Source organism: Heteronotia binoei, chromosome 1 (genome assembly GCF_032191835.1).
Source record: "Heteronotia binoei isolate CCM8104 ecotype False Entrance Well chromosome 1, APGP_CSIRO_Hbin_v1, whole genome shotgun sequence".
NCBI lineage: Eukaryota > Metazoa > Chordata > Lepidosauria > Squamata > Gekkonidae > Heteronotia > Heteronotia binoei.
The window spans coordinates 121705425-121726137 of record NC_083223.1 but is presented as its reverse complement, the minus strand read 5'-3'; the positions used below and the strand labels follow the sequence as shown (position 1 = coordinate 121726137).

At 50.7% G+C, this 20713-nt stretch overlaps 1 protein-coding gene across 1 annotated transcript in view; it reads left to right on the top strand.

The window, feature by feature from the left end:
* Positions 1-20713, top strand: part of MAP3K5 (mitogen-activated protein kinase kinase kinase 5) — a 208598-nt gene that overhangs the window by 111717 nt on the left and 76168 nt on the right. The window contains exon 10 of the mRNA XM_060240022.1: positions 9155-9308. Within this exon, the coding sequence (XP_060096005.1) occupies positions 9155-9308 (154 nt within the window). The remainder of the gene's footprint in view (positions 1-9154; positions 9309-20713) is intronic.

Here is a 20713-nt window from a genome sequence, read left to right as displayed (position 1 = left end):
GAGGGAGGGAAAATCTGAGATTTTCCCAGAAATCTCACAAACCAAACTGGTTCAGTAGACGGGGAGTTTGAGGAGGTTTGTGGTTGGTGTGATCTCATGAACCATAAACTGGGATGAACATCTATTTCCCTGGTTCGTGCCCATCCCTAGTTGAGATACCTATGCTTGACAAAGACAAGTATTAGAAAATCGTCTACTAGTACTTTAAAGACTAGTTTGTCGATTAAGAGGGATTATCTCACATGCTTTATGTACCCAGAAAGGGGTTCATATGTGCTTGAATATATAGAGCTAACAACCTGAGTCAGACCTTTGAGCTTTCTGCCCAGAACTACTTATTTGTTTATTATTTAAAATATTTGTATTCTGCCTTTTGACCCAAATGAGTTTCCCAGGGCAGCAAGCATCAAACATAATATTTCAAGATTAAAAACATTTAATATAAAGTATATATACAATCGTTCAATAAAAATATAAACATAACATTAAAAACCAGGAAGGAGGCCAATAACAGTTATTGGAGTAGACCAAACCAAACAAAAAGGCTTTTGCACACTGGCAGAAGACAATAGAGAGAAACAGATGAATCTCCCTGGAGAGGGAGTTCTAAAGTTTTGATCTGGTAGTAAGCATTTCCTTAGATATTCCCAAAGATGTTCTCTTCAGCTCAGCTGGAACTGCCTGCAGTTAAAAATGCAGAACACATCGTCTGTCCCTGAGCCTAGTGTGTTGTGTTCACATATACTCCTGCTCACCTGATTCTTGTAAGGTACATATTCCCAGGACTGCTTTACAAATTATCAAGAGGCCTGTGTGCACTATGTATGTGTGATGTGACCTTTAGCATATTACTAATATAATACTTGCCTTAAAATACATAGCACTTTGTTTATCTCATTGTTTACCCTACCTGTACTCAAGGTGACTTATGAAATTAATTTTATAAAATCAATTAAATATACAATAAAACTAAGCAATACAATGCAATAGGCTAGTAACAATGACTTTATTAAAATTAAATATTATTTTTGTATTGATTCTCTGTTAGGGTTGCCAATCCCCAGATGGGGCATAAGATCCCCTGGTTTGGAGGCCCTTCCCCTCCTTCTGGTTTATCAGGAAGCAGGGGGGGGGGTAGGGGTTGAATGTCTGCTGGGCCCTCCATTTTACCCTGTGGAGATTGGTTCTCCATAGGGTATATTGAAGAATTGATCTAGGGGAATATGGGGCTGAGGGGGCCTGTTTTTTTAGGTAGAGGCACCGAACTTTCAGCATAGCATCTAGTGCCACTCCTTAAAAACACATCCAAGTTTTAAAAAAAAATTAGACCAGGGGTCCAACTCTATGAACCCCAAAAGAAGGTGCCCCCATCCTCCATTATTTCCAATGAAGGAAATGCATTTAAAAGGAGTGCAGTCCTTTTAAATGTGATGGCCAGAACTCCCTTTGGAGTTCAGTCATGCTTTTCACAACCTTGCTCCTGACTTCATCCAGTCTCCTGGCTCCACCCCTAAGTTGCTAGATATTTCCTGAGTCAGAACTGGCAACCTTGATGTATACTGCTGAAATTTATAAAGGCATCATGTGAAGTTGGACAGTGTCACTATCCCTGTCTTGCATTTGAGAAATTAAGGCTGAGAGGGTGTATAAAGAGCATCTGGTAAAATCATGGGGTACCTCAGATGGTTCAATTGAACCTCCATGTTTGAAGGCAGTGCACCTCTGAGTATCAGTTGCTGGAGGTAACTGTGGGAAGAGACTTCATATCTATTTGTCAGGCTTTGATCCTGCTTGTAGGCCTTTTGGGATTATCTGTTCTCACTTGTGTGGGATATAGAATGATGGAACAAATTGACCATTGTTGTGACTTGTTTCAAGATCTTCCTGATTCATAGGGAGTAGCATTATAAAGGTATATTTTTTAAAAAAGCATTGTACTTGCTGTGACCTTGATTGACCTTGACATGTTCATGAGGCCAATATGGCTCTCCTGGAAGAAAGCACTATAGGAATTTGAGATACAAAGGTGTGTATGTGTCAGACGCTGTAACTTTTCCTGAAATAAAATGCTTAGCTGCACTACTGCCATATTGAAGCGCTGTTACTAACCATGAGAAAGACCTTGCATATCAAAGTAGAGAGTTGTAGATTGTTGCTAGTGCTTGGTGTTGTCGTGCCTGCCCCAGACCCAGCCCTTGCTAACTCAGAGCAGGAGCCACCTGAAACTGATCAGGCCACACCGGGCCCTAGCTCAGCCCCCGCCCTCGCTAACTCAGAGCAGGAGCCACCTGAAACTGATCAGGCCACACCAGGCCCTAGTGCATCCCCTCCTGAATCACCACCTCCTGTAAGCCGGCTACGTGAGAGGAGGCGACAGTTCAGAAACAGACGGAGAGATGCACGCATGCGTGGGAGGAGAGATCTCAGCCCGGAGTACTAACAAGTTAACAAGCCAGCACAGTATATCTGTAACCCTGACCTCAAGGCAAACTGTGCTGGCAACGAATGACCCTCCTGGGACGTGACTACGCTCTGCACCCTCTTGCTTGCTGCGAGAACCCGTGTAACTCCTGACCCGGCCTGAACCTTGGACTTGAACTTCTGGACTCTGACTTTGCTTTGTGGACTGACCTAGGTAATTGGCGTTGTTTTCTCTGGCTTCCGACCCCCCTGCATTCCTGTGACCAAGCTTTCTGTCTCCTCCTTCGGCCGGACTGATTTACGGTGTTGAAATAATTAAATAATTGGACTGTTTAACGACCACCCCTGCGCTCCTCCCCAGCCGGCTGACAGAGTTCTGGCCAGCTGCCGGACGTTGGCCGCCGTCGTTCCTTATCTGCCAGCCGGGCCCTGACAGCTTGCCAGCACCCATATAACTCACCCGGCTCCCCCATGACTGACCAAGCGGCAGGAGGCGTGGACCCCCTGTCGGGGCTTCTCGACCAAGTGCAACAGCTGACGCAGGCTGTAATTACACTCCAGCAGCAGACTGCTTCCAATGCTACAGCTCTGGCTGCTGCAGCCGCGCCTCGCGCCCGCTGCCCGGTGAGTGTCCCTGACAAGTTTGAAGGAAGCCTGGAAGCGTTCCCTGCCTTCCTTGCTCAGTGTGAACTGTACATGGAGATAAGGCAGGGCGACTTCCCTACAGACAAGACCAAGGTCTGTTTTGTTTTGAGCCTGCTTAAAGGGCAAGCGGCCAAATGGGCCACTCCCCTACTGCTGGAATCTTCACCGCTGTTAGCAGATTACCCCCGCTTCAAGGCACATTTCACAGCTGCCTATGCCAACCCCGTGCGAGCTGAGACGGCCAACCGCAAGATACGGACTTTGCAACAAGGCCAAAACTCTGTCTCCCACTACACCACCGAATTCCAGTTGTTGGCTCAGGACCTGGCCTGGAATGAAGCTGCCCTGGTGGACCAGTATACGGAGGGGCTCTCTGATGCCATCCTGGACGAACTGGCCCGCAGCGACCGACCAGCCGCCCTACAAGACCTGATCCGGTTGTGCATGCGCATTGATGGGCGGCTACAGAGCCGCCGCCAGAAGCAGAAGGGAGGCCACGCCCCAGCAAGGGTCCCCACAGCTGCTCCACCGCCAGGTTCTCCGGCTCTTCCCCCCGCTGCGGAACCCATGCAGCTGGGCGTCGCCCGCCCTCGCCTGACTCCCGAGGAGAAGACCCGTCGGCGCGCCCACAACCTGTGCCTGTATTGTGGCGGAGCTGGACACTTTGCAAGTACCTGTCCAGCCAAAGCACAGCGCCCTGCAAGCTCCGCTGGCCCGGTAAAAGGCCAGCCCCAGGTCTAGTTGGAGCCCCTGACCTGGGGCATTTCTTGAGGGCCTCCAGCTCCGTCGACCCCCCACCTACCCCGTTCCTGGTCCCGATTCGTCTGCAGCTCCCTGACGGCCGGTGGATCTTCGTGCACGCCATGTTGGACTCAGGGGCCGCCTGCTGCTACATGGACCACCTCTTCGCCAAGAAACATGGCATCCCCATCCGGGAAAAGAAGACCCCTACCCTGGTCGAGGTTGTGGACGGTCGCCTGCTGCGCTCTGGGCCCGTCCGCCACGAGACCCAACCACTCGCCCTATGGGTTCAGCAACACCAAGGGGAACAAACCTTTGACCTTTCCCACATGCCACGCTTCCCCGTCATCCTAGGCCTGTCCTGGCTCCAGGCCCACAACCCTCACGTGGACTGGGTGCAACGAGAACTGCAATTTACCGGTGCCCCTGCGCCATGCTCCACGCTACAACCAGACCCGGCTCTGGTGTCTCCTGATGCTCGACCCAGCTCCCTGCTCCCCACCAGCCTCCTGGGGGCCGCCACCACACTCCCAGCTCCCTACCAGGAGTTTGCAGACGTCTTCGATGAGAAGGAAGCAGACCAGCTTCCCCCACATCGGCCCTATGATTGTGCCATTGACCTAATGCCCGGCGCCCCGCTACCCGCTGGCCGCCTCTACCCCATGGCGGACCCGGAGCTGGCTGCCCTACGGGAGTATTTGGAGAAGAACTTGGCCCGAGGGTTCATCCGACCCTCCACCTCGCCCTTGTCCTCGCCCGTCCTGTTCGTAAAGAAGAAAACCGGGGACTTGAGGCTCTGCAATGATTACCGGGCACTCAACAAAATTACCATCCGGAACCGTTACCCGCTTCCACTGATTCCGGAGCTCCTCGACCGTGTGAAGGGGGCCACCATCTACACCAAGCTCGACCTTCGAGGGGCCTACAACTTGGTTCGCATCAAAGCCGGAGACGAGTGGAAGACCGCTTTTGGCACCAGGTATGGTCAGTACGAACACCTGGTCATGCCATTTGGACTCACCAATGCCCCCGCCATGTTCCAACGGTTCATGAACGACGTGTTCCGCGACCTGCTGGACCGGTTCCTGATCATTTACCTGGATGACATTCTGGTCTACTCCACCTCTGAGCAGGAGCACGTCCAACATGTCCGACAGGTGCTACAGCGGCTCAGGGCTCACCGCCTGTACGCAAAACTAGAGAAATGCGCCTTCCACCTCCTGTCGGTCGAGTTCTTGGGCCACATCATCTCCCCCCAAGGAACTCAGATGGATCCAACGAAGGTTGACGCCATCCTCCAGTGGCAGGCCCCTCGCAATCGGAAGGACGTCCAGCGCCTCCTGGGCTTCGCCAATTACTACCGGCAGTTCATCGCTGGCTACACCGATCTAACCAAGCCCTTGACTCGGCTCCTCCGCCCCAAGGAACCCTTCCAGTGGACCCCGGAAGCTGACCAGGCTTTTCACGACCTCAAGCGCAGCTTCTCCTCCAGTCCCCTCTTGCGGTACCCTGATCCCCGCTTGCCTTTCATGGTGGAAGCAGACGCCTCCAACATGGCCATCGGAGCCGTGCTCTCCCAGCGGGACGACCCCAGTCAGCCCTGGCAGCCCTGCGCTTACTATTCCCGGCAGCTCTCCGCCGCCGAACGCAACTACACCATATGGGAGAGAGAACTCTTGGCAATCAAGGTGGCGTTCGAGGTGTGGCGGCACCACCTTGAGGGAGCAAGGCACCCGGTCCAAGTATTCACAGACCACCGGAACTTGGAACACTTACAGACCACTCGCCGGCTGAACCAGCGACAGATCCGGTGGTCCCTGTTCTTTTCACGTTTTAACTTCACCATCTCCTACATCCCGCACACCCAAAACCAGAAAGCCGACGCTCTGTCCCGCCGGCCAGACCATGACACTCCTGGTGCTACCGAAGCCCCCAAGGCTAGCATCCTGCCACCCACGGTCTTCGCCGCCGCCCTGACTGCACCCGCCTTGGTGGCCGAAATACAGGCCAGTCAGGCCACCGACCCCTGGGTCCAGAAGCACCTGCAAGACCCGCAGCAAGACCCTGCCGGGGAACTGACCACCCGGGATGGGCTGTTCTACCATCGGGAGCAGTTGTACGTCCCTCCAGGACCTCTCCGATCCCGCATCCTCCGCCTCACCCACGATGCACCACCGGCCGGCCACTTCGGGCAACACAAAACCACCCATCTGCTGACCCGCGACTTTTGGTGGCCTCGCATCCGAGCGGACGTCAGTCGGTACGTGGCGTCATGTGAGGTCTGCCGCCGCGCCAAAAACGTACCCGCCAAGCCCTCCGGTCTCCTGCAGCCACTCCCCACTCCCGCCGGGCCCTGGGACGTGGTGTCCATGGACTTCATTGTCGACCTACCTCGGTCCCAGGGCCACACCTGTATTTTCGTGGTGGTGGACCTGTTCACCAAGATGGCCCACTTTGTCCCCTGCGCCAAGGTGCCGTCCGGGCCGGAAACCGCCCAGCTCTACCTGAACCACGTCTTCCGCCTGCACGGGTTACCCAAGCGGATTGTCTCGGATCGGGGCCCGCAATTCACCTCGCGCTTTTGGCAGGCGTTCCAGCAAGGCTTGGGGACGGAGCTTCACTTATCGTCCGCCTACCATCCCCAGACCGACGGCCAGACCGAGCGCACCAACGCTACCCTGGAGCAGTACTTGCGCTGCTATACCAGTTATCAGCAGGATAACTGGGCCTCCCTGTTACCCCTGGCCGAGTTCGCGTACAACAATGCGGCCCACAGCTCCACGCAGACCACACCGTTTGCGGCCAACTACGGACTGCACCCCCGGTTCTTCCCTCCGCTCGGCCCGTCCACCGATGTTCCCGCAGCGGACAACCGGATCGAAGAGCTCCACGCGCTCCACGACCTCCTGCGCGCCCAGCTCCAGCGCGCCAAGGACGCCTATAAACTGGCCACAGATCGGCATCGCCAGGAGGGAGCCCCCCTCCAGGTCGGGGATTCCGTCTGGCTCTCTACCCGATATCTCCGGACCCCTGGCCGGTCTTCCAAGTTGACCGCTCGCTTCGTTGGCCCATTCCCCATCGAGGCGCAAATCAACCCGGTGGCGTTCCGCCTGCGCCTCCCCGCCCACCTCCGAATCCACCCGGTTTTCCATCGCTCCCTCCTCCAACCCGCAGCCGCGCCAGACCCGAACAGGGACGTCCCACCGCCGCCTCCGCCACCGGTTTTAGTGGATGATGAGGAGGAGTATGAGGTCCATCAGATCCTGGACTCCCGGCTGCACCGAGGTCAGCTCCAGTACCTAGTGGACTGGGAGGGCTACCCCCCCGAAGATCTTCCTGGGAACCAGCTACCCACCTGCACGCCCCTGACCTGCTCCGGCAATTCCATGCGGCCTACCCGGATAAGCCAGGCGGCTTGGATGAGGGGGGGCCTGAGGGGGGGATAGTGTCGTGCCTGCCCCAGACCCAGCCCTTGCTAACTCAGAGCAGGAGCCACCTGAAACTGATCAGGCCACACCGGGCCCTAGCTCAGCCCCCGCCCTCGCTAACTCAGAGCAGGAGCCACCTGAAACTGATCAGGCCACACCAGGCCCTAGTGCATCCCCTCCTGAATCACCACCTCCTGTAAGCCGGCTACGTGAGAGGAGGCGACAGTTCAGAAACAGACGGAGAGATGCACGCATGCGTGGGAGGAGAGATCTCAGCCCGGAGTACTAACAAGTTAACAAGCCAGCACAGTATATCTGTAACCCTGACCTCAAGGCAAACTGTGCTGGCAACGAATGACCCTCCTGGGACGTGACTACGCTCTGCACCCTCTTGCTTGCTGCGAGAACCCGTGTAACTCCTGACCCGGCCTGAACCTTGGACTTGAACTTCTGGACTCTGACTTTGCTTTGTGGACTGACCTAGGTAATTGGCGTTGTTTTCTCTGGCTTCCGACCCCCCTGCATTCCTGTGACCAAGCTTTCTGTCTCCTCCTTCGGCCGGACTGATTTACGGTGTTGAAATAATTGGACTGTTTAACGACCACCCCTGCGCTCCTCCCCAGCCGGCTGACAGAGTTCTGGCCAGCTGCCGGACGTTGGCCGCCGTCGTTCCTTATCTGCCAGCCGGGCCCTGACAGGTGTGAACATTTCTTTCCCTTGATACTAACAAAGGCAAAAATTCCGCTTTGAAGATAAAGCGCCTCCAGGGACAGCCGCTTGGCTATCCCCGGAAGACTAACCGTAACAATAAGAGAAGAGAAAGAGACCGTGTGAATCTTCGCATCTCAGTTCAGCAATGTTTAGAATTGTGGCTTTGTGTAATACCCTTTGATGTATACCCCTTAAAGTGTGCTCTATACTGCTACACAGTATCAGTCTCAATTTTCTTTGTTCTGATGCCTATGGATTATCAAATAAAGCCTAACTTTGCAACAATTCAAGGCCTGGCTAATTTGAGATCCCATCGTCTGACATTTTGAGACTGATCCTTTGAAGTATGTGAAAATTTCTAAAATGGAAGTAGGCATCTGTGTTATCTTCAAAGCAGGAAAGGACTGTAGCTGGTATGGAGTGTAATGCCCACATGACAGAGGTATACAAGGTTTTCCAATTGTCAGGTTTCCTGACAATTGGGTCAGGATGTCAAATGGTTCTGCTGAATCAGGGGTATTCACTCATTCAGTCAGTTTCATTCCATGAATTATCTTGTATTGCATACCAGTATAGCTGTAGTATTTATTTTCCATTTTGCTCATCTCTGTATTTAATTTGTGCATACTTTGACATTTTGCTTGCTGTAACTTTTTAAAGATGTGCATGAGGAGAACATTGGCAGTAAAACTGTTATCTGGTAGCCATGGCAGTGTCTGGCTTTGGCCAGACAACCTTGAGTGTCCAGTGAAGACTCTCTATGATGTACACCTAACCCTGGGAACCCAACTGTCGAGGGCTGGCTTTAACTTGCATCCTTTTTTGCTTGGTATATTATTGATTCTGTTTGTTTCTCTGTTCTCAGCAATGTCTTCATAGCATGAAGGTTCATTGCTCTGTATTGATCTCTAATAAACTTCTGACAATTTCCATATGCGCTTAGTTGACTGGGATTGATAACTGACAAAACCTCACATCAATCACATTTTGTACCTGTTTTTGTGAACTTTTTATCAGACTAGTGCCAAAGCATTTATCTGAGTTGGAGAAAGCTCTCTGTAGATATAATCAGGTTTTTCATCAGTATTCCAATAAACCAATACAGGTACCAATAAAGCTGCTAACCCTCTCAACTTGGTAATATGACATTTAGTACAAATAAAGCATGTAAAATTACTAATAGTTGTCCTTTTGATCATTGTCTCTAGGTACCTCAAGTCAATTGTGGAGACTATTTTGATATATCAGCACTTTAAGAAACTGAATCCAGACGAGCAAGTTGCCAAACATGAACTTGTGGACTTTTGGATGGACTTTCTGGTTGAAGCTACAAAGATGGATGTGTCAGTAGTTAGATTTCCTGTAAGTATATTTTAAAACATTTTCAATAAATGTTTAATATTGTTCATTTCCTGTTTGTCCTGGCTCAGAATTATTTGGAAAATGTTCATTTAATGAATTTTAACTTCCAAAACCAGAAAAGCCTCATTTAAATATTGCAGTTGTTTGATTAAATGTATTTTGTTTATTATTTTTATTTATAAACAAAATATATACCCCACCTTTCTGTCTTCATCAGGGTAACCAAGGTGGCTAACAAATTACATAAATAATAAAAAAAATCTTAAAAACCACGTAAACCAAACAAAAACATATAATTAAAATAATTAAAATCTAGCTAAAATACTAAACCATTAAAACATAGGGCAGGGATAGAATCATAGAGTTGGAAGGGACCTCTAGGGACCTCTAGTCCAAACCCCTGCACCATGCAGGAAACTCACAAACACCTCCCCCTAAATTCACAGGATCTTCATTGCTGTCAGATGGCCATCTAGCCTCTGTTTAAAAACCTCCAAGGAAGGAGAGCCCACCACCATCCGAGAAAGCCTGTTCCACTGAAGAATCACTCTTAATAGTCAGGAAGTTCTTTCTAATGTTGAGCCAGAAACTCTTTTGATTTAATTTCAACCCATTGGTTCTGGTCCTACCTTCCGGTGCCACAGAAAACAATTCCATACCATCCTCTGTATGGCAGCCCTTCAAGTACTTGAAGATGGTGATCATATCACCTCTCAGCCGCCTCCTCTCCAGGCTAAACATCCCCAGCTCCTTCAACTTTTCCTCATAGGACTTGGTCTCCGGACCCCTCACCATCTTCGTTGCCCTCCTCTGGACCCGTTCCAGCTTGTCTATATCCTTCTTAAATTGCGGTGCCCAAAACTGAACACAGTACTCCAGATGAAGTCTTACCAGAGCAGAGTAAAGCGATACCATCACATCATGTGATCTGGACACTATACTTCTGCCCAAAATTGCATTTGCCTTTTTAGCCACCGCATCACACTGTTGACTCATGTTCAGCGTATGATCCACTAAGACCCCTAGATCCTTTTTGCACATACTACTGCTAAGATAAGTCTCCCCCATTCTATAACCATACAATGAATTTTTCCTACCTAAATGCAGAACTTTACATTTATTCCTCTTAAAATTCATTTTATTGGTTTTAGCCCAGTTTTTGAGCCTGTCAAGGTCATCCTGTATCCTGTTTCTGTCTTCTTCTGTGTTTGCTACCCCTCCCAATTTAGTATCATCTGCAAATTTAATAAGCATTCTCTCTATTCCTTCATCCAAATCATTGATAAAGATGTTGAACAAAACAGGTCCCAGGACAGATCCCTGAGGCCCTCTACTTGTCACTCCTCTCCAAGAGGATGAGGAACCATTCACAAGCACTCTTTGGGTGCGATCTGTCAGCCAGTTACAGATCCACCTAATGGTAACAGGGTCCAAACCACATTTTACCAACTTGTCAACAAGGATAGTATGTGAAACCTTATCAGAAGACTTACTGAAATCAAGATAAATGATCTTCTTCGTGGTCTCTGTGCATCACACTGATGGGAGTAGGTGCCAGCGCCGACCTCGATCGGTAAACTTCAAAAGCTGCGGATTTCCGCGCCTACGTCCCAGTGCGCATGCCCGGCAGCCCCCCCCCCCGCGCATGCTCACTGGGACAGGAGCGGACATCCCGCCAGTTCTCTTCTGACCGCCGCGCTGATCAGTCGATCTTCTCTGCCACGGTCGGTGAACTTTATATCTGGATATTTTTTCCTCTGTTCTTGTTAGTTAGATAGTTGTAGTTTTAGTTGTAGTATAGTTGTAGATAGTTAGTTATAGCTGCGGGAGAGTGGGGCAGGTTTTTCCCGCCCTTCGGGGCCCCCTCTCCCTACTTTCGTTTTTCCCGCCGCTAGTCTTTCCCTCGTATGGAAAGACGGTGGGGATTTTTCCGCCGCTGCTCCTCGTGTGGGAGTAAAATTGCCCCTCCTGACAGGCACGAACTGTGTTTGCTGTGCCTGGGCGAGCGGCACCGTCCCGACTCCTGTGTTCATTGCGCTAAGTTTTCGCGGCAAACCAGGAAGAACAGGGCAGCTCGACTTGCGGCGGCGCTGATGGAGCAGGCTCTTTCTCCAAGTCGCCAGCCGGCGGAATCGGCTGAACAGCCTTCCGGTCAGTCTGATCAGTCGGCGCCGATCCAGTTGGTCGATACCGACCGGGCCCCTTCCGATGCCGATCGCCCTAGAAAGAGATCGGGCTCGGCGGCCACTTCGGAATCCTCGATGCCGGTTAAGAGGCGCAAAGAGGACAAAGGGGCGCCTTCGGCGAAGGCGAAGAAGGACAAGAAGCAGAGACATGAATCGGCGCCGCTCTCAGCACCGGTGTCTCCTGCGGACCCTACGGCTCCGATAGTCCCTCCTCTCAAGCTCTTCGCGTCCCCAATACGCCAATCGGGCACTCCGCTGGAGTCGAGGTCGACCCAACTAGTGATCTCGGACTCAGACTCAGAGATTGAGTCGGGCCAATGCATCGGTACCGATCGCAGCCCTGTCGGCCGAAGCACTCCTCGATCCAGCCCGCCGGTTCGGCCAAGTGATCGGCGTCGAGACCGCTCGGCAAGCAAGTCTCGGTCTCCTCTCCGCAAGGACGAAGACGCCTCGCCACGCGGAGCCCCAGCCCAGGTCCCGTGGGACCAAAGACAGTGGCAGTACTTGTATGGGGCCTATCCACCCTATCCCTGGTTGCCACCACGGCAGGTTGACTGGGACCAAGCCTCTCAAACATCCTACCGGTCTCGCACCTCCTTCCGCACAGTCCAAGAAGCAGCGTCGGCGTCGAAGCCTCCAGAGCTGCGCAGGAAGGAACAACAGCAGGTCACCCCGTCGGTGAAGCCCAAGTCGATCCCGAAAGCTCCAGTGTCCCCGAAGCCGGTGCAACCGTCGGATCTGTCCGACTCCGATCCGAGCGAATCCCCCAGATCGCGGGGTGGTTCGTCACCCGACGGAGGACCATCGTCGCCGGACGAGACATCGCCACCGGGGAAGACATCGGAGGAACAACCTATCTCGCCGTCGGAGGACCTCAAGTCCTACGGCGACCTGATAAAACGAATGGCCCAAACCCTCTCGTTACCGACGGTCCAACCGCAACCCGTCGTTACCGACTCGGTGTTTGATATAGTCCAGCAGGACACATCTACCGCTGTAGCACTTCCTCTCACCAATGTTATGCTACAAACTGCCAAGTCCTCATGGGACAAGCCGGCGTCCACGCCAGTGTCCTCCCGCAGGCTGGACCATATGTATAGGATCCAGGAGTCATCGGCAGAGTTCCTATACGTTCATCCCAGACCGAATTCCATAGTCGTGTCCTCCTCATCGAAAGCAAAAAAGACTCACTCCACACCCCCCGATAAGGAGGGAAGGAAATTGGATGCAATAGGGAGAAGGCTTTACTCCACAGGCTCCCTGGGAGTCAAGATTGCGAACTATGCGGCCTGTATGGGCAGATATCAGTACGCTCTATGGGACCAAGTCTCCACCATACTTGGTTCTCTACCCAAACAGGCAAAGACCGCACTCAGGAAGCTGCAAAAGGAGGGCATGACCCTGGCGAGGCAGCAGCTTAATTCGGCCAAACATTCCGGAGATACGTGCGCCAAGGCATTGACGACGGCCATTTCCCTCCGCAGACACTCCTGGCTCCGCTCCACGGCACTGCAGCACGATACGCAGGCATATGTGGAAGACCTGCCCTTTGATGGCTCAGGGTTATTCAGCTCTAACACGGACTCAGTACTCCAAGAGATGGATAAAAGTATAAAAACATCAAGGAACTTGGGAGTGTCCAGCCCTCGTACTCCAGCAAAACGGCAGTGGCCAAAGACGTGGCACAAGAAGCCCTACTCGAAATCACCTGAACGACAGTGGCGGTCCAAGCCGTCGGCGTATACCCGGCCGCAGTACCAACAGAAGCCCAAATATTCTCCTCCTTCTACTCAGACACCCAGGCAGAAGGGATCCAAGCAGAAGCAGGGCCTTTGACTGCCTCCTACCTCCGGGTGGCCCTGTGGACTTGGACCTCATCCGACTGGCGTGTTTTTTCCCTGCCTGGGCCCGCATTACGTCAGACCGCTGGGTGTTGTCGATTATTCAACAGGGCTATGGGATAGAGTTCTCCAACCCTCCACCCACCCCGACCTTCGTTTATACCCCCCCTTCACAGACCCTCAGGGAGGAGGTGCGCTCTCTCCTCTGCAAGCATGCGATCGAAAGGGTTCCCGCGCACCAGTTGCGACGTGGCTTCTATTCCCGATACTTTACAGTCCCGAAACGGGATGGGGGCCTCAGGCCCATAATGGACTTGCGAGCCCTGAACCTCTTCGTAAGATGCGACAAGTTCAGGATGACAACTTTGCCGTATATCCTCCCGCTACTGGGCCCAGGGGACTGGATGGCCACGCTCGATCTGAAAGACGCGTACTTTCACATATCGATTCACCCCTTCCACCGGCAATTCCTTCGTTTCACAGTCGGGGAAGAACACTTCCAATACAGGGCTCTGCCGTTCGGGCTTTGCACGGCCCCGCGAGTATTCACCAAGGCTATGGTGGTGATAGCCGCACACCTGCGGCTGCAGGGGATAACACTTTTCCCATACATCGACGACTGGCTCCTGGTGGCAGAGACCAGGGAGTCGTTGCTGCGGCACATAGAGATCACCCTAGCTCTGGTGGAAGAGCTGGGCCTTCAGATCAATCAAGAGAAGTCCCGTCTCCGACCTGCTCAACGGGTACAATTCATAGGGGCCATACTGGATACGCAAGAGTGCAGGGCGTTTCTCCCTCCCGATCGCGCAGACGCCATTGTCCAGATGGTAGCGGCTTTCCAGCGGAATCCAGTGGTCTCTGCGAGGAAGGTCCAGAGGCTTCTAGGACTCATGGCAGCCACCACAGCGGTGCTCCCCTTTGCGAGACTGATGATGCGGACACTGCAACTCTGGTTCCTACGAAACTTCAAGTGCAACCGGGAGCCGCTTTCCCGTCGCCTAACAGTACCTCAGGAGGTTTTGGACTCCCTGAGGTGGTGGGGACAGAAGCAGCGCCTGGTGGAAGGGGCGCCCTTCCACAAGCCAGCGCCCGCTCTAACGATCACGACGGACGCATCCCTGTGGGGGTGGGGAGCCCACATGGGAGGAGTATGTGTCGGGGACAGGTGGCCGCCTCACCACAGCCAGCAACATATCAACTTGCTGGAACTACTGGCCGTCTTCCATGCCATCTTCTCTTTTCAACCCCTCCTGTGGGGGCAGTCGGTAGCAGTGATGACCGACAATACGACGGTGGTGGCATACATCAACCGGCAAGGGGGGACGGTATCCCGCAGCCTCTGCCAGCTGGCCATCAGGATCTGGGAACTCTGCAGGTCGCTGGGGGTTTTTCTGCAAGCTGCACATCTGCCCGGCATAAAGAATGTGCAGGCGGATTTCCTCAGCCGCGGGGGGGCCCTATCCCACGACTGGGAAATGAATTGGGAATTTCTAGACCCGGTCTTCAAGAAGTGGGGTACCCCAGAACTGGACGTTTTTGCCACCAGGCACAATGCGAAGTGCAGCCTGTTCTGCTGCAGGGGGGGAGCAGATCCCTTGGCCCTCGGAGATGGCCTCCTGATACCCTGGACCCACCACTCGGTGTACCTGTTCCCACCCATCCCGTTGCTTACCAAAGTGGTGCACAAACTCTTACGGGAGCGCCCGAAGGGGATCCTGGTGACCCCGTGGTGGCCGAGACAGCACTGGTTCCCCCTGGTCCTGCGCCTGTCCAAGGGGAGGTTTTACCAGTTCCCTCAGGCCCCGGACCTCCTGCTTTCCCATCAGGGACGGGTTCTACATCACGATGTGCCTCACCTCCGCCTAACCGCCTGGCGCCTGTGATCTCCGACAGGGCACAGTTTGTCATGTTGAACTCTAGACAATCCTCCACAAGGAAGTCGTATGCGGCTAAATGGGCGAAATTTGCCGATTTCGCGTCAGGTCGCTCTACACAACCAGTCAGAGCGGGACTGCCTGTAATTTTTGACTTCCTGATTGCATTGCTTGACAGGGGTCTGGCCCAGTCGTCAGTGCGTGTTTATCTGGCGGCCATTTCCGGACAGCACGATCACATAGAGGGTCGGTCGGTCTTCACGCACCCGGACACCAAGAGGTTCCTCAAGGGCATGGCGAGACTGTACCCGGCGGTACGCAACCCCGCTCCAGCCTGGGATCTGCCCCTGGTCCTGAGGGCCCTAACGGGGAAACCCTTTGAGCCAATGGCTTCTTGTTCTCCATACCTATTAGCATGGAAAACAGCTTTCCTAGTGGCCATCACGTCTGCAAGGAGGGTAGGAGAACTGGTGGCACTGCGCTGCGATGCCCCCTACCTCATCTTCTCGGCGGACGGGGTGATGCTCCGCCCTGATATCAGGTTTCTGCCCAAGGTGATTTCACCGTTTCACCTACACTCAGAAATTTTCCTGCCGGTCTTCTTTCCGTCGCCGGCCGACGACGCTGAACGCTGCCTGCACGCCCTGGACGTGAAGCGGGCGTTGTCTTTCTACCTTCATCGCACGAACCCGTCGCGGAAAGGTCCTGGACTGTTCGTTTCTTATGCCGGGCCGTCTATGGGTCAGAGGATATCCTCACAACGATTGTCCAAATGGATCACGGGGACGATCCGCCTGTGCTATCTGCTTAGCAAGACGCCTCTCCCTGGCCCGCTCAGGGCTCACTCCACGCGAGCTGTGGCGACCTCAGCTGCTTTCCTGAAAGGGGTGCCCCTGCAGGACATCTGTAAAGCTGCCACGTGGGCATCGCCACATACCTTTGTTTCGCACTACGCGTTGGATCTGAGGCGGAGGCAAGCTTCCTCTGTGGGCCGCACTGTGCTGCAGTCGATCTCCTCGTGATGGACCGTCGCACCCGCCTCCAGGTAGGCTTGAGCTTGCTAGTCTCCCATCAGTGTGATGCACAGAGACCACGAAGAAGATAAACAGGTTTCCTACCTGTAACTGATGATCTTCGAGTGGTCATCTGTGCAGTCACACTACCCGCCCGCCTTCCCCGCTGCTGACGGTCCCTCCTGAGGGGCTGACGCGGCGGTCAGAAGGAACTAGCGGGATGTCCGCTCCTGTCCCAGTGAGCATGCGCGGGGGGGGGGGGCTGCCGGGCATGCACACTGGGACGTAGGCGCGGAAATCCGCAGCTTTTGAAGTTTACCGATCGAGGTCGACGCTGGCACCTACTCCCATCAGTGTGACTGCACAGATGACCACTCGAAGATCATCAGTTACAGGTAGGAAACCTGTTTATGTCTACAGCATTCCCCCAATCCAGCAAGGTAGTCAGTCACTTTCTCAAAAAAAGAGATCAGGTTAGTCTGACATGACTTGTTCTTGAGAAAACAATGCTGGCTCTTAGTAATCACATCCATTCTTTCTAAATGTTCCAGGACTGACTGTTTGATGATTTGTTCTAAAACTTTTCCAGGTATAGACGTCAAGCTGATGGGTCGGTAGTTACCTGGATCCTCTTTTTCCCTTCTTGAAGATGGGGACAACATTCCCCAGCTCCAATCTTCTGGCACCTCTCCTGTTTTCCAAGAATTTTCAAAAATAATAGCCAGAGGCTGAGAAATTACATCCACAAGCTCTTTTAGAACCCTTGGATGCAATTCATCTGGCCCTGAGAACTTAGTTTCATTTAAAGAAACTAGGTGTTTATGTACTACCCCTATGTTGATTCTAGGTTGGAACTTCATACCCTCTTATATGTTCTGTTTTTGCCATGTTGAGCACCGTTCCCCTCATAAGAGAAGACTGAGGAAAAGTCTTCTGAAATATCAGATGAAACTAAAAAGTCTTTACCTACTGGCAGATGACATCAGCAGAAGGGGACAGATGAGGGAGAGTTCCAGAATTTTGATGCCATGACTGAGAAGGCTGTTTTCCTTGTTCCCACTCACCTAATCTCAGAAGAATGGGGCCTCTGAAGCAGAGCCTCAGAAGATAACTGTAGCGACTGGGTAGATTTATAAGGGAGTAGATGGTCTTTCAGGTTTGCTGATCGCCAGATTGTTAAATTACCTATAAACTAGAAAGTCATGTTAGAATTATATAATTCTATAATTTAAAGTTTACCCCTATTAAAATATCAGCATGAAAATTCAGGTCTTTGGAGTCTGTACAGAGCTACTACAAATTAATTGGGTAAAAGAAATTTTCTTGGCTATTCCTATGAAAATAGCGAGAAAAAGAAAGTAAAATGCTGGATGTCATGGGCAATACTGGAAACATACTGTCAGATCTACATGATCTATCCCACTAAATTAATAAGGTCCACTATAAATTCAATGTCTTCAATGAATGCCTTCAATTCTATGCCTTCAATGAATGCCTTCAATGCTGATATGGAAGGTAATTAACAGCAGCGTCTTGTAGAACTATGTATAAAGATTGGTGGAAGCCTGGATCAATATAGAGGATCGTTATAATGGATTCTAACACTATTGGACCAACAGGAAATTATTAATAATATAAAAGGTCCTGAAAAGAAGGATTTTATATCCAAAACAGTTTCCAATACTGCACTGGCCTGCCATTGGGCTATCTGCAAGGATACATATGAGATTTTGGCATTTTTGCCTTATGTGAACAGTAGCTGAGACGAGCAACTGACATGGCTTTCCTTTCGTATTTTTTCCATTATTATGTTCTGTGATGATACATGGTGACAATTGATGTTATATTTGGGGATTTAGTGGTATTTAAATATATTTCTATTCAATTTTTGGCACACGGAGAGTTGGTTGTGTAATTCTGAAATCAATATAAATTAAAGCTGTTACCATGTTATTTATATCAGCATCTTATCGGCTATATTTTTGTCACATCCTTTCTTTAAAGATCCCAGTGTGTGGCAGACATGGTTCTCCCCTCCTCCATTTTATCTTCATACCAACCTGTGTGGTAGGTTAGTCTTTAGAGTGTGAGTAATGAGCATTGCTTTGTGGTAATTTGAACATGGATCTTTAGTCCTTTACCACATTGGCTCTACCTTAGAGTTTATTACTAAGGATGGGTACAAACCAGGAAAATGGAGGTTTTTCCTGGTTTGTGGTTTGTGAGGTCCCACAAACTGGTTCAGGTTCATGGATCTTCCCTTCCTTCTTTCTGTTGTGGGCAGCTCCACAAAGCCAGCAGAATGGAAGAGAGGAAGATGCTACTTAACCTGGCTGTCCTCTTCAGAGGAGCCCTTCTGTCATTTTTAACCCGCACTATTAACCATGACAGTTGGTGCTGAAAAGTTGGTGACAGCTCCTTGCATATGTGCACCAGTAAGAGAGATTCTGGTCAGATTCTTATTGGAACAGAAATTATTTTTTGGAAAGTGAACAAAAAATATTTGTAGTGATATCAACTTTCACCTGAGTTGTAAAAGTACTTTAAATTGAGAAGGTCTTATGACTTCAATAGATGTTCTAGACTCTTAGTTAGGTCCATTAAACATTTTATCTATGCAGCCACATCATGTTTAGTCAGGATATAGTCCTACTTTTATAATATCACTCCTCTATTTGCACAGGTAAAGTACTTTATACTCCTGACAAAAATATGTAATCTTTCATTGATATCTGCCTCCGTTCCTGAGGACTGGAAGGTAGCAAATGTCACCGCCCTCTTTAAAAAGGGTTCCAGAGGAGATCCGGGAAATTACAGGCCAGTCAGTCTGACTTCAATACCAGGAAAGTTGGTAGAAAGCATTATCAAGGACAGAATGAGTAGGCACATTGATGAACACGGGTTATTGAGGAAGACTTAGCATGGGTTCTGTAAGGGAAGATCTTGCCTCACTAACCTGTTACATTTCTTTGAGGGGGTGAACAAACATGTGGACAAAGGAGACCCAACAGATGTTGTTTACCTTGACTTCCAGAAAGCTTTTGATAAAGTTCCTCATCAAAAGCTCCTTAGTAAGCTCGAGAGTCATGGAGTAAAAGGACAGATCCTCTTGTGGATCAAAAACTGGCTAATTAATAGGAAGCAGAGAGTGAGTATAAATGGGCAGTCTTCGCAGGGGAGGACAGTGGGGTTTGCTCAAATTGAACAGTTTTTGCTCAAATTAAACAGTTTTTCTTTGCAAGGGGCAATCAATTAGTTCCAGCAGCAATTAAAGTGTTTAAAGCCAAAACGCTTGCCCAAATTCTCCATGGTACCCCTATATGGATCTCAGCTTTTACCAGGAAAGTGGAGGGCATTCAAGCCTCATTCTTTAGACACATTCTTGGTTTGCCAAAATGTGTGTCCTACTTTGCTCTCTGCTCTGAAGTGGGTCAGTCTTTGGTGGAGACAAAAGCCTGGATTGCAGTGTTTAAATTCTGGCTCAAAATTCACTTTAGAACAGATCCTAACAGCCTTCTTGACTGTATGAAAAGAGACCCATATATTTCATCCTGGACTACAGTGCTTCTGTCCAAACTCAATCAATTGGGGTTAGAGGTAGATGATTTTTCTACCTCTGATGAGTCATATATCTTCAGATGTATTAAATTGAGACTGTGGGAATCGGAGGAAACGAAATTACGGCCAACTGACCCTTATATTTGCTCTCCAGCTTCCTTAGGTCTCTATGCTTTCTGTGGCAAAATGCCCAATTATCTATCAGACCTAACCATTTCAAGTCATCGCAGGGCATTTATGTTGGCTAGACTAAATGCGTTTCCCTCCAAAGTTTTACAAGGGAGATATCAGCGAGTCCCTTTAGCCGAAAGACTTTGCTCCTGCGGAGCGAATACTCCTGACTCAATCCAGCATATATTGCTTGATTGTTCTTTTTACCACAACCTCCATAAAGATTTATTTGGCAAGCTTTCTTCTTCCCCAGATTTGTCTATTCTGCCACCCTGTTATTATTTATTGAGTGATACTGAAGGGGTGGTTAGTGAGGCTGTGGCAAAATTTCTGACTGACATCCTTAAATTTAATTCTGACCATGTTTGAATGCATCTGTAAGCTCGGTTTCATTTTGATTTTATCTCCAATGTTTAAATTTTTTATATTCTGTGTATTTTTATTTGAATCTATTATGCCATTAAAGGTTTGGTATGGTATGGTAAGCAGTGGGGTGCCGCAGGGCTCAGTACTGGGTCCCATGCTCTTTAACTTGTTCATAAATGATTTGGAGTTGGGAGTGAGCAGTGAAGTGGCCAAGTTTGCAGATGACACTAAATTGTTCAGGGTGGTGAGAACCAGATAAGATTGTGAGGCACTCCAAAGGGATCTGTTGAGGCTGGGTGAGTGGGTGTCAACGTGGCAGATGCGGTTCAATGTGGCCAAGTGCAAAGTAATGCACATTGGGGCCAAGAATCCCAGCTACAAATACAAGTTGATGGG